Source organism: Anser anser, assembly GCF_964211835.1.
Source record: "Anser anser genome assembly, chromosome: 1".
Lineage (NCBI taxonomy): Eukaryota > Metazoa > Chordata > Aves > Anseriformes > Anatidae > Anser > Anser anser.
Genome location: NC_139720.1, coordinates 196,903,803 through 196,921,414, shown reverse-complemented (window position 1 = coordinate 196,921,414; position 17,612 = coordinate 196,903,803). Strand labels below are relative to the sequence as shown.

Sequence of the window (17,612 nt, the reverse complement as noted above, 5' to 3'; positions counted from 1 at the left end):
CAGGTTCTGCTCAGTGGTGCCCAGTGCCAGGACAGCAGGCAGTGGGCACAAACAGGCACCCAGGAGGTTCCCTCTGAGCACCAGGCAGCACTTCTGTGCTGGGCGGGTGACGGAGCCCTGGCACAGGCTGTCCAGAGAGGCTGTGGGGTCTTCTCCTTCGGGATCTTCAAAAACTTCCTGGACATGGTCCTGGGCAGCCTGCTCTAGGTGTCCCTGCTTGAGCAGGGGTTGAACCAGATGGCCTCCAGAGGTCCCTTCCAACTTCAACCATTCTGTGATTCTGTTATTCTGGAAAGCATATTGATTTAGAACAAATTAGCACGGGAAATGGTTCTCTCCTACCCGTGTGAACAGAAGAGAAACAGAAGACCCATTAGGTTACCAGGCTGGCTGTCATCTTTAGAAAGAAACAAGGCAGCTCTGGGTATTTCTGTTCTGGTTTGGCCAATCATGTTGAAGGCCTCTTTGAAAATGAAGTGCCAGAAATACACTGTCAAAACTCCAGTGACATGTACTTAAACTTGTAATTACTTCATTGCAAAAGCATATATGGAAAAATATTCTGTCTCTCTTCTGATAAGAGAAATAGGAGACACTTTTTTACTCAGTCAATATTTTGACTAATGGCTTGCCTAAGGTAAGTTGAAAAGCAATCTACCTGACAAGACTTGACTTTAAGTCCTGCAAGAGTCGGTGATAGCACAGAAAATAACAGTAGCATCAGGAAACAGCACTGCTGTAGGCTGTGGAGACAAATCCTTAGACAGGATCCTTGCACAAATAATAAAAGGCAGCACCTGCAAGCCTTAAAAATACCCCGCATGTATTGATAAGAAAAGCTTTTAAAATCAATTTTCATAATTAATTAATTAAACCATCATATCAAATCATTGTTATTTCTTTTTCATGGCCCTCCTCTGTTTGCTTATGTACTAGATGAAACCAAACCCAAGGAACATGCAAAGAAACGGAAACCAGGATCGCAGCTTTCCCTGTTTTGTTTTGGATTTTGTTTGGAGGGCAGAGTGCCATTTTTTAGTTTAGTTTTTTTTTTTTTCCTGCTCCATGCCAGTTACTTTCAGGCATGCAAGTGAAACCAAGATATTTTGGTTTTATGCATGCCATAACACAGTAGTTTTGCATGGTTCTCCGTTCTCCAAAATGACTACCCATGGATTCTCACTCAGTACATCACACAGCTCTGAGCCTGGTTGCAACTCTGAGGATGAAAGTGGACAGGAGGCAGGATAGCAGAGGCACCAAGACCATGGCATTTTAAGGAGTGCTGCTCCTTAAATAATGCTCCTTGATCCCTGGTAAGGTTCTCCAGTCCTTGCCCATGTGTGATGAATGCTCTGGCTGATCCTCCTGCCTATCCAACCTGCTTAGGTTCAACCCCTACAGCGAAGCATAAAGTACTAGCCATAGTGTTACTGCCAGTGGCAAAAATGGTGTCAAATGAATGACTGCTGCCCAGTAATGGGTCTTCTCTTCATGTGAAGGTCTAGTATGTGTGCTGTGATCAGGGAAAGAGCAGGCTGAGCAGCCACCTTGTTCCACATCACATCCTTCTCTCCTTGCCACTGTGGTCAGTCCCCAGATCTGCACTGAAGTATGCCATGATGTTCCCCTGTGGTGTGAGCAAGTTTCTTTTCCAGGATGGTGCTTGTTTCTGTATTGCCGTGCAGCTGAGGGAATCACCCCTGTGTCTCAGAGTCTGTTGGGAGGCAGGCTGTATGCATGGTGACAGGGATGCAATAGCAAAACCTGGTTCTGCTGTGTGGGTCCAAGGACAGACACAAGACGTGGACATCACTCAAGGTGCTGCAACGTGGGGTTGCCACAAGGCTTCCCTGCAGTACCCAGTTCTCAGAGGTGCCTGCAAGACACTTTGAATGCAATGAACAGAAAATGTCAAAGAACTGTTTTTGGAGGTTCATAGGTTTCCAAGTGCTACTTATGTAAAGGAGATCACACGTACAATGTAGTAGCCAGATAGTTACTACATGATGTGTGAATTTTACCTCTTGCTTGGGAGAAGGAAACTTTGGCTCCCACTTTCCAGGATCTAATGAATGATGGGAACTGGTGAGAAATGCATGTCATGTCATAAAGCTCTACAGGGTGACAAGTGCTAATTACGAACAAAACCAAAAGCAACCCTATGCAGGCAAGAACTGTTCTCTGCTGTTCCAAGGATGGAAGGAACACATCTTTCCCCTTCTTATGACAATGCAGCATGCTACCAGAAAAACTGTGACACATGCAGGCACAGGGTTCTAGGGACCCCAGGTCACAATATATGGACAGGAACGAGACAAACCCACATCTCCTGTGCTGACCTCAGCATAAAGATGACTCAATGTTCTTTATGAGCAACCCAAGACAGAAATGTGAACAGCATGTGAACAGCAAGGGAACAGGCATTCAGCCTGATCTAGGAAAGAAACCAGAGTGCAGTAACGCTGGGACTTTCTATTGATTTCAAAGAAGCAAATTCTCCATAGGCTTCTGTGAAGAGGTTTTAAACCCTTTTACTGACATCTTGATGTGTTAGTGAAATCATTCCTATCAGTGCTTATCCCCTGCTGAGGCATCATGATTAAGAAGCTGTGTTTGTCCATTTCCACAAAGAATATAACGGCATTATTACCATCTACTTGCCATTTTCATGCAACACTGCTGTCACTCATTTGCTGAAGCGAAGTATTTATCTTTCAAGCAAATTCCTGGTTGAAAAATTAAGGCCACAAGGGTACATGAATGGTTTCCAAATTCCACAGTACATCTGGTAATCAACATTCTGTGTACCTATTTTTATTCCTTCTCTCTAACTAGTCTGGGTTGCTGTTTCATTCTCAATCCACTTTTATTGTGAGTCACATCAGATTAGAAACACATTCAACTATGAGAAAAATCTTCTGCAACTGATCCAAGAAAAAACAATAACAAAAACCCACGCATATTACACTTTGGGCCTTTTTAAACTTAAAAAAAAAAAAAAAAAAAGAAAAAAGAAAAAACAATGCAAGAGACTGTGAAATACTGACAGATTTCCTTAAGGTCTTATTTAGAAATGTACTGCAGATCAAGTCTCTTGTAGGATATCCTGTGCATGACACATAAGATTGTTAGTACAGGAGAAAAAACAGCAAACCACCAGGACGTTTGCTACGCAATCTGTAATTACATCAGTTGCTTCTTCACCTCTATGAGTGCAAATTTTTTTTTTTTTTCCAGTGTGTGGACACTAATTAAATATCTAAACTGTCAGTATTGTAAAATTTACCTACACAACAATGAGAGGCTCTTTGTTGAATTCCTGAGCCTCTTTATCCTGCTTTAAGTCATGTAAAGTGTGAGCCAGACCCTGCTGCAGTAAGAGCTGATGGAAGTTCTGTCATTGATTTCAGCGCAATGAAGGTCAAGTCTGCTATTTTTCAACTTCTTCATGGACCTGGTGTTTTAATAAATATTTTTATAGAGTTTAACAACACCAACTCCCTATGCACAGCAGGGCTAAAATACATTGGCAGGAAGTTTGTACAGAAGGTAAAAGTGTGTCCTCCTGCACCATCCCCAAATACACAGAGCTCTGACTGCCAAAGCAGAAATAAGGGATGTTGGCCTTCACAGCATGGGACACAGATCAAAAAGGAAGCATGAAACTGAAGATTACTCAAGTACAATAGGAAGCTTGAGATCATGTAGGATTTATTCACTACCAAAAATATTAGAGCCAAACCCACGCTCCCAGAAGAGAATCTATCCAGTTTGACACTGTAAACAGGACGCTTCCTTAGCTTTGTAAACAGGAGATTGATTTGAAATAAGCTGCCAAGTAACCTAACCCACTCCAATCTTTTAGCCAAGAGATCCTCACCAGAAGCAATGATATAAGTGGCCTCCTTTATCCAAAATGTGGTATAATGTAATCAACCTCTTAAATATAATATAATCAGCAGCTTTGGGGAGGCAATCCTTGGGTACAACTTGAATCAACAAACTAGGAGTACTGGTAAATTTTCCTGCATTAGTAGACAAATTTTTACGACAGAGAATGCCAACATAGAGCCTTCACAGTATTTCTTAGGACCCATTTAATTTATTTTATGTGGCGAATCTCTGCAGGTCCACAAAGCCAGCATGGGCAGAAGCAGACTGCTGAAGGGTTGAGAACATGCTATGAACATCGACAGTTAACTCAAGGTTTCTAATCTGGGAAGGCAAAATCGAATATCGCTATACAAGTAACGGAGGACAAGGGCAAGAGGATGGGATGCAGCTGGGCCCAGAGCTGTGGGAGAACCAGATTTCATGCTCCTGCTGCTGCTGTGCATTGGATAAAGGGTGAGAGTGAGGAAAAGTGAGAGGGGGATGGAAGAGATGGGGAAAGCAGCTGCTACTTCTGGGTGAGGATGTATTCCACCCATCCCCAGTCCTCTGCCAACAGCAGTAGGTGCCATTACAGACCCACAGAACTGCTGAGGCTAGGGACCTGGGGAGGTCATCATTATTGCTCTGGAGGCAATAAGGACCTGGACAGTTTGAGGCCTTTTGAACTCTGGTATTTCAAGGCAGCTACTTTGCTTGTGTTCAAAGCCAGTCCTGTAATATATTTTATTTGCTGTTAAAAAGATCAGCCTATAGTTTGCTGCAGATATATTTTAATATAAGGAAGACTATCAATATGAAAACTTTGGAGCATAAAATATTCAGACTTCTACTGCACCTTTGTAAACATACTATTATTAGAGTTATAAAATGAAAGCCATTCCCTGTCCTTCTAATTTTGCATTCCTAAAGGGGTTTCTTGCTGTACAAATAATACGTATTTTGTAGATCTGTTCTTTTTATGTAATATTTATATCTTGTCTAAGGAAGGAGTGCCAGAAATGTAATACAGTGAATATGTATATTATTTTGTTGAAAGAATTTCTGTCTTCAATCATCCCTTTCCCTATAAATTCCTTTTTACTTAATAAAAAGTTTAACAGCATGTAGAGACCTTCAGAACTTCCACTTGCAGCCTGGACAGCTGACAAACACCTTTAAGTTTCAACTCATATTCCATGAATTATATGGCTAATGACAACACATAAAGAGGATCTTAACTACATGGAGTGGTTTGGCTCAAATATCTGTCTAACAATTCATTGTTCAACCAGGATTTTTAAAAGTTACATTAAAACTGGATATTTTTTTTTTAATTATTTTTTTGTTAGTATTCTAAAAAAAAAAAAGTTTTCTGGGTACAATATTCTTAAGTTTCTAATGCTAATTTGGTAACCAATTATATTGCATGCTTATTCTGATTTCCCTGTCTCTGTGTCCTCTGACTTATGTATTATATACATGCGTATACGCTATACTGTACAGTATTCAAAAGACACAACATATATTATGTGTATACATATGCATAATACACCTATAATACATAAGCATTATAATTATATACATTGTTATTTTAAAAGAATATTTGACAGATACTGCAAATACAAGAGTAAATGCTTGTACTCCTTCTTCATCATAAGACACAGTTAGTTTAACTGGACACAGTCACACTTTCATATAAACTATCCAAGCTTCATTTCCATAGAATCCCGCAGGATGTAGCCCCGTGTCTTTAATGGAATTATATGGATCTTCTGTTTAAGCACATGACAAATGTTACTGCACTAATGATTCCCCATGAGTTTCCTACTTATACCTATTCCTAGGTGCTTTATAAAACACATCTCTGTGGGATCACAGTTAAAAAAACCATTATTTTACAATTTTCAGCAGCGTTCCATTTCTAATAACCAAAGTAATACAATTATCAAGTTTACTCTGCAAGTCCTTTAATAATTAGCTGGCCTAATTAAGTCCGATACAAATAAATGTATCAAAAAGAAACAAGAACTGCTGGGAGACTGGCTGGAGTGTTTACAAGTAAAGCAACTTCCACTGTGTGATATACATCTACTCGATAGAACATGTTTCAAAGCACCTTTGGGGAACTCCTTAATGCTTGCCACTGAGTCAGGGTTGCAATTCTCATGTAATATCCTTTGTTACTTCAGTCCAAACAGTTAATTATACAGATAAGAAACATCATCAAAGTCAAACAATCACAGACTAAATTGCATTACTAAAGGTAAATTCCTTTTTTTTTTTGTAATCTGATGAAGCCTGAAATTTATTTTAATTATTTTGCAGTTGACACAATTTTATGTTACCACAGTCCTTTAAAAAAGAATCATAAAAAGCATGTGTACAATATTTTATATGTTCTATACTATAGAAGAACTCCATAAATGCATTCCAAGGTTCCTATACCACTAGTGATACAACAGCCATTCTTAAGTGGTATGAAAAAAGATTCAGTCCTGTCTTCTCCCAAGAGCAGATAGTTAATGCTCATCTGGTGAGAAAACATTGACCAAATTATCAAATACTTTTCTGTGTGCTTACACATAGACCAACACAGGAAAGTGGAGGGTAGAATTAATGGCATGCATCGTCTCCAACAGACAAAAGCTGTTGCTATTTCTTCAGAATGTTGAAGTACAATTCTTCTTCGTATTTCTTTGGTGCACAAGCAAACTAAGGCTTGGAAGCTCCTAATTTTTTGGATTCAAAATGAGAAACACATGACCCCAGAAACATATCTCAAGTTGTCTGATGTCACATTTTCAAAGCCACTTCAGGAGACACTGATTCCCTGGCTTCTGGTTGTTTACATACTGAAACAATCTGCCACTATGTTACGTTCTTTGCTATGTCTATGCTTTTTATTTAAACTTTGGATTTTAAAGTTTAAAATATGCATAGTGACGCTTTGAGTACACAGATTAGGCATAGATTGAGCATTCATACAGATGTTTGTTCATAACATAACAACAAACAACTGATGTTTCAGTTAGCATACAGTAAATATTATTTAGCACTTTTCATCTCCACTTTTCATCTGCAAGAACACATAAACAACAAAAATACCCGACTTCTTGTCATTAGGTAGCACTACCTGAATAATGCAAATAGGGAAACTGAGGCACATGGAATCATCTCAAAGCCTTCTGTGTATAATTCTGATGAGTTTCAAAGTGCTTAACAGACAATGGCATTAATAAAGACTTTAAATAAATACCATTACGTGTGCTATAAATGTTTCTGGCATCTCTAGGACACTTTAAATTATTGATTAGTGCTACACCAGACAGAGCTGAATCATCAACGCCTGTCCTTGCACGATGACAAGAGGATGTCTTGTAAGCAATTTATTTATACTCTTAATATCTTCAGCAGGAAGTACAGTCTGGTTAGGTTTGGCAATCATTAAATAGGACTGATTTTATATGCATTGCCCTTCATCTATAGACTTCTTCCTAGAGCAATCTGAGTCATAAGTGAGTGCAATTACAAATAGGCCAACCTCTTTCAGCCTAAAAGAAGAAAGACAATCTGGAATCTTGCACACTAAAAAAGGTTTATTTTGGCCAGAAAGAAGACCAAGGATCCATATTAAAGCTTTGTGTATTCAGTTATCCCTAGTTTATCCTGCTTGGAGGTAACAGAAAACTGGAATCCAAAGGATTGTTTTCTTTTTTAATAAAATGTGCAGGTGGTCTTGTACTTGCCAAGATATAACATTTTTTTAAAGAGATGAACAGATCTGGCTTCCTCTTCAGTATCTCTCTTAATTCCACAACATAATAATCATGATCATCAACCCAGGACATAATATTAAATTAGTTTTTATCCCTGCTGTGCATTTTGAGAGAGACTGTTGGAACATATTACCCCCAATGTATTGTGTGCTCTTAGATCCTATTCCGTATTGTCAGATCTGCAAATATTTACAATGCAAAAAATGTTGTCTGTCTCACTTGGCAATGCAACTCACATGTCTTTAATGCAATTCCGTATCAGCACTTCAGATCAAAACAAGGCTCTAAAAATTATAAAAGACAGAAATACTTTTAGTGGCATACAGCCAAGTACGGTCTAAACACTTTGCTTGTGAGCTCGTCACATGCATGCAATATTTGGAATACAGCTTGTAACCTTTGGCTGCACAAATATAGAACTTCAGTCAACAAACTCAAGCAACAGTTTGACTCACTTGAGGTGATTCACATCAGGCCTATCGGCAACTGACCTGCTTTAGATGTAAGAAGATGCCCAGCTCCACTGGCCACACCAGAGCGTGCTGTTGTTTGCAGAGAAAAATCAAGATTCCCAAGTGCCAGGAGAGAGCAAGGCAGCATCGCAGTGGGCTGGAGGTGTTCATGTGGTCTTCCTAAAGTTGCGTTACATGCTCATTACATGGATCACATCCACTAAAGGGCTGCAGAGGTGTCTGACCTCTGCGTGGGTTAATTTTACTACATCCATACATGGCAGGCCCGGCTACCATATGGCACACTGAAGGTCAGTCAAAAGTAATGTGCAGTTTCATATAGTTCTCCCATTTTCAAACGACCCACTGCCAGCCCACCTGAAACCCATCACATTTAGTCACTACAAGGTGTCAAAGTCTGATTTAAAGGTGCAAAGCTTAATCACAAATTTAAATGATCACAACTAGGAAAAGAGCAATTCTCATGATAGCTCCAAGAAGTTACTTCACTACAATAAGTTTTCCTCTTTGGAGTAGAACACCCATCACACTGCCAATAACCTGAAAACTTTATTCATATTGTGGGTTACAGATTTCCCCATTGACTCTACAGAGAAGATCAGAGTAACCCACATTTTAAGTTTTAAGTAAATCACTGCAGTTTTCCATCAGAAAGCTTGTTTGGAGTTTGACTTGGAAGGAAGATTGCTTAGTTTAGTTCAGAGACAGTCTCAGCTCTTCTGAGACGTTTAAGATGGCAGGCTAACAAGTCATGAATCTTGATAAAATACACAACAGTTTTAAATGATGAAACAGAAATAACGGATGTAGGCTTTTATTGCAAACACATACATTTTGTATTAGATTAAATTTGATTTCTAAACCAAAGTAACTGCAATTTTGTCTTGTTTCCAGATTTACTATCTCAATTCTAGAGAAAAAGTCTCTTCACCTTTCCTATGCCTCCATGCACTGACAAGGGAAGGTATACAAAAGATTACCAAGTTCAATATGGCTCCAAAGCTGAATCAAAAACATCTCCCTAAATCAACTGTATACCCATTACAGGAACTGTATACACACTGAAAAATAAACACTGGCAAATGCAGAGTACAATCTTGGAAATGTCTCAAGTGAGTGGTTTTTTAAAAAGGGTTTATAAAAGATATAAATTCTGGCAACTGTAAAACATTAACTTGAAGACCGCATGTAACTCTGTTACTCTTCAGGAGAACATCTTGCATTTCCCTCTGCAAGGTATCAGGCAACATGCAAGAGCACGTCCTCTCACATGAAGCTGGAACACAACGGGCTCACCAGACCAGAGGCTTACCCCCCATCCCCCATCCAAAGCCTTGGTTTTCTTTATCCTTCATCATGAGCAAGTGGTTTCTAAAGGTAAACTCCAGTTGTGTTACTTCTATGCAGCCTCTGCAGCCATCCACCACGAGGCCACAGCTTGGCAATAACTTCGCAGTCCAGGCCGAGGCCGTCCTCCACCAGTGGCTCGCAGCAGGCAACATGCTGGTGTTTGAAGGCTGAGACCACTGCTTCTACCACACGAGCAGCATCTCCAAGTCCCCATCCACCCTCGTTGGCATGTGCCATCTCTGGGCATCCCACCTATGCCAACAATGGGGCTGGCACAAGGGAGGGGGCCCATCCTCGCCGGGCACTGCCCGACAACCCCCAGCAAGCAGCCAGCCGTGGTCCCAGACCCTCCAGCCTCAGCTGCCCCCAACCAAGCTCAAAGCATGCCACCAGCAAACGGCTCTTTGGCCAGGTCCCATGAGAGGAGCCCAGAGTGGTGGCCGAGCTCCTGCTGAGCTCCCCTCAGGCGATGGCAGCACCCCGCCCTGGGGCTTGTTGGGGGACACTGGGCTCCTCAGAGGGAGACTGGGCTCCTCAGAGGGACACGGGGCTCCTCGGAGGGAGATGGGGCTCCTCAGAGGGACACCAGGCTCCTCAGAGGGACAGCAGGCTCCTCAGAGGGACACGGGGTACACGGGGCTCTTCAGAGAGACACCGGGCTCCTCTGAGGGACACGGGGGACACAGGAGACCCCCCCTCCGCCCTGACGAGGCGGGACCGTCGTAGACCCAGGCACCCCGCGCCGTGCGGAGGGGACGCGGTGGTCGCCGCCGGCTCCCTGCAAATCTCCTCGGAGTTGCCCGAGAAGTTTGGGAGAGCCCGAAAGAGCCGTCACCGGGCAGAGCCGCAGCCTCCCTCCCGCCCCCTGGCCGCACGCTCCCGGGACGAGCCTCGCAAGACCCCCGGGGACGGGACCCCCCGACCCACGACCGACCCCCGGGGGAAGGGGGCGGCAGCCCTCGGGACGCCGCCTGCGAACCGAGCCCTTCGGGGAATAAAGAAGGCAGAGGGACGCTTACCATCTCGCCTGATGTTGGAAGACCGCAAGGCTTTTATAGATCCGCTCTGGGCAGGGGCGGTGGTGCCCTGACGGCTGCAAAAGTTCGCACAGACGACGGCGTAGAGGAGGAGGAGGATGAGCAGTTGCATTGGGATCCGCTGGGCACGGGACCGCGGCTCTGCAAAGAAACCCGGCGCTTGCCTCTCGCAATTTATCTGTCCCCCACCCCCTGCACTTTTTGTTTGTTGCTGTTGCAGGTTGCTTGAGGTGCAAAAAATAAAAAAAAAATATATAAAAAAATAAATGAAATGCAAAAATAAAACGGAGCCCGAAATCGCAGTCGGCGCTCCCGAGTTACTCTCCGAGCTGCCGCTAAAAACTTCCTGCGCTCTCAACTTTTTTTTCTGCTGCCTTTCTGGGGCCGTCCCGAGGCGGCAAGGTGAGGCAGAGATCCCCCGGCAGGGACCCGCCGCCCCCTCCCGGGCCGCAGGCGGGGGCTGCCGCAGCCGCGCTCCCCCGCGGCCGGAGCCTCGCAGCGCCCCTGCTCGGCTCGGCTCCGCTCGGCTCGGCTCGGCTCGGCTCGGCCCGGCCCGGCTGCAGCCGCCGCTGGGGTCGGGGGCGGCCCGGGGGTGTGGGGAAGGCGGCCCGGGGCTTGGGAGGGAAGGGAGGCGGGCGGGAGCCGTGCCCGGGCCCTCCCCGCGCTCCCGGCCCGGGGAGAAGGGTGAGGGGAGGGATGGTGAGAGGGGGCCGGCCCCCTCCGGGGCGCCCCCCGGTCCGCTCCTCGGGCTGGGCAGGGGTGGCTCGAAGCACCCCAGCTGCTGCAGGAGGCTCGGGGGGGGCAGCCAGCGAGGACACGAAGAGAAACCGCACGTGGCCCTGGGAGAGAAATGCATGGGCTCTTTTGCCATGCCAAGCACCGCCGTAAATGTCCAAAGCATTTCATAAATGGTTAATTCCTGCTAATTAATTCCCTTCGTTAAATTGAGTCTGCTATTAAAAGCTTGCATTACCGCCTGGAAGAGTTTAGGTCTGAGCGGAAGGTATGTGAGCAGATTGTGATCAGATTGCTTTTTTAATACTCTTTTCCTTTCCATTAGCTACAATGAAAATAATCAAGTGAAGTGAAGGCAGAGAAAAAACAGTCAGGTTTTAACTGTTCTCTAATAAATCCTTACCTACTCACTTTGTTTCTTAAGGCATTACGTACAGTCCCAGGCAGCTAGCAACATGTAACACAGTGCCAGACCTTATAACATGAAACACCACCTCAGTAACAGACAAAGTGTGTCGATAGGGTGCTGTCAGGACTATGGGATGAGTCCTGCTACACACAGAGGACTGCCTCTGGCTGTATGAAACATTTTCTCCAAAAGCATGCTAAGATGACAATGGAACTGAAACATCTTGTGTGTCTTAAGGAGCCAGTAGGGTGCAATTCTGTTAATGCATAACTCAGGCTTCTTTATCCCTTTTGTGTTCCCCAAAACTGACAGTGAACCTAATCCAGCTCCCATGTGGAAGATGGAGGAAAGGCCCCAATAGTGCTTCATCTATGAGCAGATGTGCCTATATTGTAGGTGCCCACTTCAAGGGGGAACTGGACAGACAGAGAGGCAAGGTGGCGAATCCAATCATTCTAACAGAAGCAAAAGTTAAGTAAAGGAGATATAGAAAATGAAGATAGGGGGAGCTCTGAAGATGTCTTCTGTTCATCCAGTCCATGTGTCTGCCTCTTTCCAATTACGATATAAGGAACTAGCAGAAAACCTCAGAAAGATCACAAAAAACAAACCATCTCCTGAGGGCAGGCACCCCAGAGGAAAACTGGGGCTGCCTTTTCAGATAAAAGGGGGTGACCAATGCCCTGGTCACAACACCTCAGTGAAGTCTTTCTCAGTGCCCTGAGGCCCTCCTTCTTGCTTAGGCTCAGGTTGCTACAGCCTGTGGTTGCTTCCTCCCGGGGGCGTGCAGTGGCCCTTAAGAGGTGGTGGAGGAGGAAGGACAGCTCACCTTGCACCCAGAAGGCAAAAAAGGTGTTCTGACAGTATGTGAGCAGTTATATAGCTCAGTCAAGAAAGGATGCTGTTTCCAAGGCTGCTCCTCTTTCTGTACCCCTCTTTATCCATACAAATTTGCATTTTATAAAACTCATACATCTTGCCAAGAACTGTCTCTGGAGCTGGAGTCATCTGCTCTCTTTCTGGCCCCATGTCCCCCTGGCTGTGCAGGTCCACCTTCGGCACAAGAGTGGAACAAGCTTTCACCTAAAATACTCTGCAGCTGTTTGGCTGATGTGCTCCCTGGCTTGATGCAGACTATAAGTTTAAATTTCCTTCAGCTGACCAGGGCTCAGATCTGAAGTTTTCTACAGCTATGTCTATTTTTTATTTTATTTTTTTTAAATATTAGATACTTCTGTGGTGCTTGAGATAAAATTCCTGTTTCTGCAGCAGAGGTACTGCTGAGTGTACTTGTTGCTTAGAGAACTCTCAAGCAAAACAGCGTGGGGCCTCATAAATTAGACAGCGATGAAAACAGGCAAGTGGATTCCAGCACCAGTGGCTTTGACATATCTCAAGAGGAACTGTGTATGACTCCTATTGTACACTCACGGTACACTTTTGTTCCTCCCTTTGCAAAGCATGGTATGCTTCTGTCTTTGCTCTAAGTCTGAAAGTAGTTTTGCAGGAGAAACATTGAGGTTTTTTTTTTCTCAGGTCAGAAAACAGCCAAGGAATATTACTGTGGGGTTCCAAACAGAGGCATTGCGCTATCAATTACAAGATTTTTATTTTTTTTTTAATCCCAGTAACAACCACCCCCCCCCCCCCACTCCTGCTTTTTTTTTCCATTCAATATACAGGTGTAAAGCAAGCTTGTGGGACAGAACAGCAAGGCTGACATGCATTGGTAGACCTTTGTAAAAAAGCCTGCACTACAATGACTGTTGCTACAGCTTCTCAATTCACCTTAAAGAGCACAAAACCACTACAAAACAAGAAAGTACCTTTATAAAGAAGCATCAGAGAACTCCATGTCAAAGGATGAGAAGTTTGGATTATACTTGAACAGTTTTATGAGCAGATCACTGGATCTTCACTTTCTGGGGAACATTCTAATACATTGGCTAAACTCTGTTTTAGGGGGTTGGGGTAATTTAAAGCATTCTATAAAGATTTCTATATGAAGACCAGCAGTAACTCATGGTCACTGCAAAAAAGGACATATGGATGTTGACCTAGATAATCATAAATCTGTCATCCTAACTGAGATCCTGGCAAAATAGTGTAACAGTTGATATGAGATTCAATTAATACAATGTAATAGGAAAATAATATAATTAATGCTAATCAACTTATATCTTATCATGCTAACTTGGAAATCTGGTTGACAAACAGAATAGCATCAAATTACAGCCTTTATAAGGCATTTGACGTGGTACTACACAATATAAATCATATGAAATGAAAGTCATGCTTACTAAATGTTTCAAAAATTCATTAAATGACAGATTTAAAAATGTTTATAAAAAGGGAAACACTATTAAATGGATTCTTTGCAAGATGGTCCCACTTAGGATAATTTTTGGTTCTGAATTGATTTGTATTTTCAACAATGACCTGGCAAAAATGCAATCATTACTCATGACATTTGCAAATGACAAAATTCTTGAGGGAGTAAAAGTTTGATTTATACCGATGGTGTTGTATGGAAATAGATGTGTAGATACAGGGTAGAACTGCAAAGCTGAGCAAGCACTGGCATAGCTTATGTTTTAAGATAGCCAATAGCAGGGCTACCCAGTGCCCATGGTGTCTATCTGACCTCATTTCAGCCTTCTACAAGTGCCTGGTGTAGGCCAGTCACATAAGATCTTGTCCATAGGGAGAAGCAGGTGCCATCAGAGAGCAGTTTAGCCCATCAGTTTTAGGCAGCTGTGCTGGGATGGGATGAATTGTTTTTTGGTAGTTACGGTTTCTCTCCACTGACTACAGAGAGAGCATAAGGAATAAATACATTTATTTATTACTACTGGATAAAGTATTTAACCCTGGAAACCACTGATGCAGGAATGATTATTGGGATGGATTATCAAGGAAGTCAATGGTCTGCAGCCCTCACTGTTATTACTTGCTGGCTGGCAGATGCTCCTGTATCACACAGTTTGTTCATGGAGCACAGATGTGCTGTATGCACATCTTAAAGCATTGGCAGTATGGTGAATAAGTAGCAAAATCCAAGATCTTTGTGCAATAGCACTAGGATCTTTGGATATTTATTTAACTAGGAAATACCAATTAGAGTATGGGCATTATGCTTTCTTCCATTTCTATTAGACTGCTGCTTCAAGTTCCTGTGAATACAGTCTGAAAAAGGACTATGATATACAGAAAAAAAAAATATGGAAAAGAAAGTCACAGGGCTGGTTAGAGGATGAAAAAAGTACCATTCAGGGAAAAGTTTAAAGATCATGAACCATTTAGCTGGTCAAGGAGAAAATCAGAGGGCTCACAGCCTGAAGCTGCCCCTATGGAGGTAGGATATTGATTCCAGGAGGCTATTGTGTCTAGTGGAAAATGTCTTATCGTGGTAAAAGTTGGAGCTAGACTTTTAAATTAAGATTAGAAATAAAAGGCATACTTTGCAGTGTGGAAAGCCATGGAAGTATCAAAGTTGTTGTATATTCTTCTTCACTGAAAATTTGAAAGTCAAGATTTAATGTTTTCCTAAACTCAGACATGCGGTTTCAAGATGTAGTTAGGAACTCACAGGGTCTATTGATCAATTCTAAAAGGTCTGTAAAAGTAACAGACAAAAGCGTGTTAATATGTACCATACTGCAAACCAGAGATGAAATTTGTAGTTGGTTCTGCAGTTATTGGAAAATGACAACTAAAACTATTTACCTCCAAGGATTAATTCAGGGCAGCACTGTGACGTCTGTTAGAGGAGGGCAACAAGTGATGGCAGTGATCCAATCCCCTTGTTTATAATCTGTGAATGACTTGAGAAAGAGCAGAGGTGTGTGGAGTAGGATGGAGAAAAAAAATAAAACCTCACAATTGCTGAAAGCAAATTAATGTAACTGTGACAGCAGACCAAAAGAATGCAAGAGAAAAGTAGACCAAACCCATTATATGGGTAGAAATAGCAAATAGTGCAAAGTGATGTGTTGATAAGACAGTCACAATAGCCCACCTGGTGCAGCAGGACACCAAGAGGAGTGCAGCACAGCGATGAGTGGCCCAGATTTACTATCTGAGCTATAGGCAGCAGTTCAGCAGCGTACAGAGAAAACCCGCTATGAAACCGAACACCTTAGGTGTGGAGATTATCAAACACCAGCCCAAGCAGAGCTGCCTGGTACCACCAGCTACACACTAGGAACTTAGCGTTGATTAATGGCAGCTCATTAAAACACTCTGGACATTAGAGCTGGGCCACAGACCTGCAAGTGGTGCTGCTGTTTGTCCTCCTCCAGCTGCCAGCTGTGGCTCACTTGTCTCTCTCATTTTTCATAACAGCTGCTTACAGCTTTTATATAAACTTTATTTCACTTTTCCCTCTTGTGCCTGCACTGCTGCAGGATGCTGTGCCCTCCCCTCTTTCTCTGTACGCCTGCTTCCCTTCCCAACTCTTAAATGATTTTTGCTGCCAAATGCAACTTTTGGCTAGTTCCCCACTGCAAATATTAAGAGACAAAATTGCACCACTGGCAGATACACACGGGTAGGGAGGGAAGGGGAAGGGATGTCAGAAATTGAAAGTGTTCATTCATTACATTTAAAGAAACTGCCATATCACTCAGACTCTCCCAGTGGTACACAGTGACAGGACATGCAACGTGCAACACTCACGGTCATACTTCCAAAAAATGCATATGAATCACAATGAAAGATGAAATATTTCCCTCCTGAGGTTAAATAGTTTTTTTTTTTTCTTTTTTAATTGATAGCAGCGGAGCAACTGTTTAAATTTAAACTCGTGTTTAAAAACAATGGGCTACACTTAAAGTATTTCTTAATAAGAAAATAATACCATCAAAAAGACTATATTTCTTCTGTATCCCAGTTCCCAGCTTCATAGATTTTAAGGATAGAAGTGACCCTTCTGAGATGATGTGGTCTGACTTCTTGCATAAATAAGAGAAAGCATTTTTTCCTAAACTGCATCAATTTCTCAAAAGCCAGTTTGATATCTTTTAGGAAAATAAATAAATAAAGAAAGAAATCTTGATTTTAAAATAGAAAGAAACTCAGTTTACAGTACATTGAGACAGAGAATTCCTCACGATCATTGTTAAGTAATTCAAGTGTTTAATAACTCTTTTATTTCATTTTATTTTAATTTAATTTTGTTTTATTTTATTTTATTTTCCTCTGGATCCTGTACTGTGTGTGAGCAATAAGGATCTGTAAGGATCCTCAGCTTGGCCTCTTAAAATATTTGGATACAAGTAATATGAACCTACTGCTCTGGACTTAGCAAAACAGCTGTCCTCAAGCCACAGTCAATTCTACCTAACCACCCTTGTTACTTCTGTGACCAATTTGTTTGCATCTGTCAAAATGAGGTCGAACAGATTTTGTTTTTCCTGGATATGATTTGAGTTAGAAAATTGTCACCTAGAATTTTATAGAAATTCTAAGAATGTTTTATTACTGGCAGACTAAGACCTCAGGGATCAGAGGTTTCAGACTGAAATTTCTTGTGTTAATTCATGTTTTCTGTCTGAACATTGTAGCTATTAGTTACAAAATAAAGCATCCAGTTATAGTGAAACAGATAAAAATATGCTGTAGGTACCTCAGACTGTTATTTTGCTCAGACTTTTAACTCTGTTTTTTTCTGTGTTCTAACCTCTGGGACAGGAAAGAGAGAAGTGAACTTGACTTGAGCATTTTCCTTCTCCAGCACAGTTTCAGCATAGCTGGGAACACTCAAATCCTGTAAATTGTTATTTTATGAATAATTAGGACTCACCAGCTGAACAATGTTATAGAGACTAAAATGCACCTCAGTGCTGAACCCTCAGAACAGTAATTTGTGTCTTGGCTTCACAAAGGCGGAACATAAGCTTCTTTGCAGTACGTGCTCAATTGTGAAGATATGTCAGAGATCAAATGTTTTCCTTTG

At 42.4% G+C, this 17,612-nt stretch overlaps 1 protein-coding gene across 7 annotated transcripts in view; it reads right to left on the bottom strand.

The window, feature by feature from the left end:
- The window catches only part of PDGFD (platelet derived growth factor D), a 145,479-nt gene extending 134,140 nt beyond the window's left edge, over positions 1 to 11,339 (bottom strand). The window contains exon 1 of one of the 7 annotated variants that reach the window (XM_083821650.1): positions 10,495 to 11,339. In XM_083821650.1, the coding sequence (XP_083677776.1) occupies positions 10,495 to 10,624 (130 nt within the window). In that variant the 5' untranslated portion in view covers positions 10,625 to 11,339. The remainder of the gene's footprint in view (positions 1 to 10,494) is intronic. The other 6 variants (XM_083821653.1, XM_083821655.1, XM_083821649.1 and 3 more) reach the window with 6 other exon arrangements.
- Between the last annotated feature and the right edge of the window lie 6,273 nt (positions 11,340 to 17,612).